Genomic DNA, 4,572 nt, shown 5'->3' on the forward strand with positions numbered 1-4,572 from the left:
GGTTGAAGGAAGATTTTATTTCTGTTATCTGAATCCCAGGCGCCCTTTGAGATGTTCATTACCCGTCTTTGTTTAATCAAGGCTGACTCTATCATCTGGCTTTTGTACCAACATTTGCTGCAATAAATTACATGTGACAAATTACAGTTTGTTCGTGGTTATGGTTATTTATATGGTTGAAAAAAGCCGAGCTCTGTTGTCCATACTTAACTGACCGTTTATGTTGTATTAATATTGTATTAAGTGATTTTCCCAATGTAAGATTGGTCGCAGTCTAAACATGGGATTTTGTATACATTTGTGTCTTTGGTAATTGTCTTTTTTTGGAAAGTTAATCAGAGATTTAGCCAGGGTATTTGTGTAGGTAAAGGCTAAAGGGTTAGATTTTCCAAGAGTTTAGTCACCGTCTTAATCCTGTCCAAGTGTGGGATTTTTAGTTTATTGTTGGGTGTCTCTCTGGTCTTGTCTTGTGTGTGCACCTCTGCCTTGGCCAAGATTCCAGAGCCTTTGGTTTAGCTACAACCAATAACAGTCGAATGTGAATGTGTACTTGTCAAGCATAATTCCCTTCTGGTGTAATTATTTCCAAGGTGTAGCGAATTACTTATTATACAATCATTGTGGCATAATATTTGTAGATTATTGAATACATTTATATATATGAGCAAATACTGCAGGGAAATGATGGGCAGAACGTCAGTACCAAGTGCTTTCTCCTTTATTCAGGTATCGTCGATGTCGTCGAGATCTTGGATTACCCTGGATTATCTCTTTAGTTTTTACCCTTCTGACAGTTAACCATCTTATATTCATGGTCGTTTTGTTTACCTTGTCACCTTTCCAATTGTATTTCACTTGTGGCCCGACGATGCCTGAATAAACAGGAGCAAGTGCTTGGTATTGACATTTTGCCTATGGTACTAACTGGTATAATGAAAGTCACGTGCATCTTCTGAGATTTCTTTAGCATATTCATGTATGTATGTGAACTTGTCAGTCATTGATTACATGCAGAACATGCCTTATCATTTCATATACTAAAGATTCTTCACTTGTATCAATCTTACATATTATGGGTTCAGAAAAAACTGGCAGGTTAGATTAGATGCACTGCTCATATTCGATTCCGTCAGGTTGTAAAATATTTCCAAGCTACTCTGTATTCGATGAAAGGTCCATTATATCTCAGTACCTCTACATAAAGTTCTATTGATACAAAGTTAGGATAAAAACAAAATATTTTTCTGCAAAACTATAAATATATTTTGATAAATGTAATTAATGTGCATAAATTACTTATTAACAGGTTATAGTATATGGCTCATTCATCAACATAAGCATCCGTTGACAGAAGTGTTCCAGTGACCACCTGGATTCCTTATTCCAGTGGCCACCTGATTCCTTATTCAGACTCGGGCTCTCTTGGTCGACGCTTCGCTTCCCGATGAAGAACTTCTTGAGGTGGCCGCCTCCAAGACCTCCCAATTTCTTGAATCCTCCTCCAATGTGGCTTCCATGACTGTATCCCTTGGAATGGCTAAATCCATTGGCATTGTTTCCAGCACTCAAGAGTCCACCTTTCGCGCCGTATCCACCGCCCAATCCACGAATAGGCCTCCAAGTCCGAGTATTGGCTCGGGATCAGCGCTTCGTTTGCCCAGGAAATGTTTGTTGAGATGACCGTGTTTGAGCCCACCTGCTCCTCCAAAGCCTTTTCTGTGTGAAGGTGGCTTCCATGACTGAATCCGTTGGAGTGGCTGAATCCATTGGCATAGTTTCCAGCACTCAAGAGTCCACCAGCTCCGCCAAATCCGCCACCGAATCCTCCTAATCCTCCGATGCCTAGGCCGATTCCATGAGCATCTTCAGCGACCAAGGCTACCAACAGGACGGAGATCTGGAATTGCAATGCACTTATGAATCATGGAGAGAGGAGGAGATAGAGAGAGAGAGAGAGAAACTGTACATTCACAAACACATGAGACATTCAGTCAACCGGAAAATAAAAAATATAATGATAGAATATCCAAGATGGATGATTTGTTATCACTAGATATTGTCTTTAAAACGCGTATTTACAATAACACATGTTCATGATTGCACATATGTCTCTAAGCACATATCCGTCTTACCAATGGAATCATGGTTGAACGTTTTCACTTTGTTCTACAGTTGTCAGTCTTATCAGATCATGTAAAGCAACTTACCCACTTTATATATGAACGAGATATGAGGGAATCCACCCTCCTCATTCGGCCTTCGGCCCCACCTTCATTTGGGAAGAGGACGACAACGGTGACGTGAATTTCTTTCTGGGTTTAAACAATAAGTGAGTTTTACGAAATTCCTTCCAGGTATATTTGCATTTTTTGGCTTCCTGCGAATAATTGTTTCCTTTCATAGATATATTTTTTATGTGTTCATGTATCTACTTAATTTATTTTTTAGGTTCTTTAAGTGTTTCTAGCAACGATATAAGAAACCATGTCAAAGCTTCGTGAAATGAGTTAACAAAATGAACTTTCATTTGGACTACGATCATTCCTGTGTATCATTAACTTATCCAGCCGCCGCCATCTTTACATACACTGTTCCTCCTGCCTTGTAACTTGTATGGTACCTTCTAATATCTGCATATTGGTGCAATTGTTCCTAATATTTCTTTATTTCTAGCTTTTCACCTTTTATCACTATATATTTGTAGTTTATAAGCACACCTTTAAAACCCGGAAATACATTTATTTTGTTCTAACAACATATCTATCAACATATCTACGTTGTTTATATGATTATCTTTCCTTACTTAGTATCACACGTACAGGATCCATTTCACTGAAACCATACTTTATGTTTTGTTTTATTACCACATAAACTACCCATAATTTACTTCTAAAAAGAAGAATGGGATCACTAATCGCTTTTTTTATTTACAAGCCATGTAGTACATTTACCTTCTGATAATCGAGTGCTATGTACTCCCATTACTCTGTCAAGTGTATTAACATATTCCCCCATAATCCCATAGTAAGGCTGCCTTTAACAAAGTGTAAATTACGTCAGCAGTACTTAACAACAAAAAGTGGATGCCTGATTTAGTTTGATCGTTTGATTAAATAGCTCAACAGTTGCAATCCATGTGTATGTTTTGCTTCAACTTACTGGAGTTTCATTTTCTTATTCAAATCGATTTAATTTCCGTTTGCACTGGGGATAACATAAAACGTATGGCTTTAGATGACTTTCTACGAATATATGCCGGATTTAGCAACTGGATGAAAGCTTTACATACCTGTATTTTAATTTTAAAAAATCGTGAAAAATGAAGAATCTCACATACAAAATTAGGAATTTTAGTTGTATAAAGATGAGACGATTACCATCCTTATCTTAAAGTTTTCAGATTTAAATTTATCGCTTATACTTGGAGACAATGAAAATCTACTTGAAACATGTACCCAAAATTTGTCTTTGGAAGGTGAAGATCTCATAAGCATACCAAACCATCTTATATTCAAAGATTTGACAGGCGTTAGCATTTCAGTTTCAAGGATTTTATGTTAAGGTTCGTAATAGAGGTGAAAAGGTCACGGCATTTTGATGTAGGTTCGGTGGAAAGATGGATAATGTTAGTCAAGAATGTAGTGAGATTTAAGAAAAATTATATGCATTACCCAACAATTCATTCATTCCTCCTTCAATAGAATATGAAGAAAGTAATTGTCTATACCCATTTTGTTTTATAGTATGTAGGAACACCCACGCTGAATATGTCATATATCACATTTTTCACTCTAACCATGCTAAACAAATTAAGGTGTCAACATATTCCACTATGTATCTTAGAGCTCTTAAAATTTGGAACTTTGTGAAAATAAAGCAAAAATGACATATTACAGTCTAAACAGTGTTAAAAGAGAACTTAAGAATATTCTCTGTGTACCATTTCATCCTAATTTTATTCCTGTTGTACCCATTTTAAAATCTATTGATATCAACTCAACTATCTAAATATAATAATATTTTGAGGAATGAACTAATTAAGAATAGCCCGTACAATTCAAACAATATTGTATACAATATTCCTTGTAAAGAATGTAATAAAATTTACATAGGTCAAACATCCAAGGATCTAAAGGGGAGAAGCTCTTAGCACAAATATACAAATATGCCATATCAGGAGGCTTAATCAATAATGGCATTGTGGATCATTGGCTTAAGGCAGGCCATGCTATTAACTGGGACAATTCCTCGATAATCCACAGGGTCAAAGATCACTTCAAAAGGAATCCGTAGGAATCCATCTTTATTGAAGCCACGTCAAGAAGGAATTTAAATTTCCATCCTGGAATGTTCCTTGATCCTCTCTCCTTGTCTCCTTTGCGTTAAAGAACATGCTGCCCAGATTAACCAACTGTAACCCTGATTTGTATATAAAGGTCTGTCATTCTCCATTATATTCAGTGTGAACTTGAAAATGTAGAATATACTACAAAAGTACTTGTTTCAAGTCCCTAGCTTTGCGGTCACCTTGCTACTGTGGATTTCAGGATATAAATGTATGTGTGCCTCTGG

The 4,572-nt window shown here is 36.5% G+C and overlaps 1 protein-coding gene across 1 annotated transcript in view; it reads right to left on the reverse strand.

Moving 5' to 3' along the window:
- The window catches only part of LOC135196633 (uncharacterized), a 6,499-nt gene extending 4,946 nt beyond the window's left edge, over nt 1-1,553 (reverse strand). The window contains exon 1 of the mRNA XM_064223473.1: nt 1,413-1,553. Coding sequence (XP_064079543.1) covers nt 1,413-1,553 — 141 coding nt within the window. The remainder of the gene's footprint in view (nt 1-1,412) is intronic.
- Nucleotides 1,554-4,572: the final 3,019 nt, after the last annotated feature.

Source organism: Macrobrachium nipponense, chromosome 18 (genome assembly GCF_015104395.2).
Source record: "Macrobrachium nipponense isolate FS-2020 chromosome 18, ASM1510439v2, whole genome shotgun sequence".
Taxonomy (NCBI): domain Eukaryota; kingdom Metazoa; phylum Arthropoda; class Malacostraca; order Decapoda; family Palaemonidae; genus Macrobrachium; species Macrobrachium nipponense.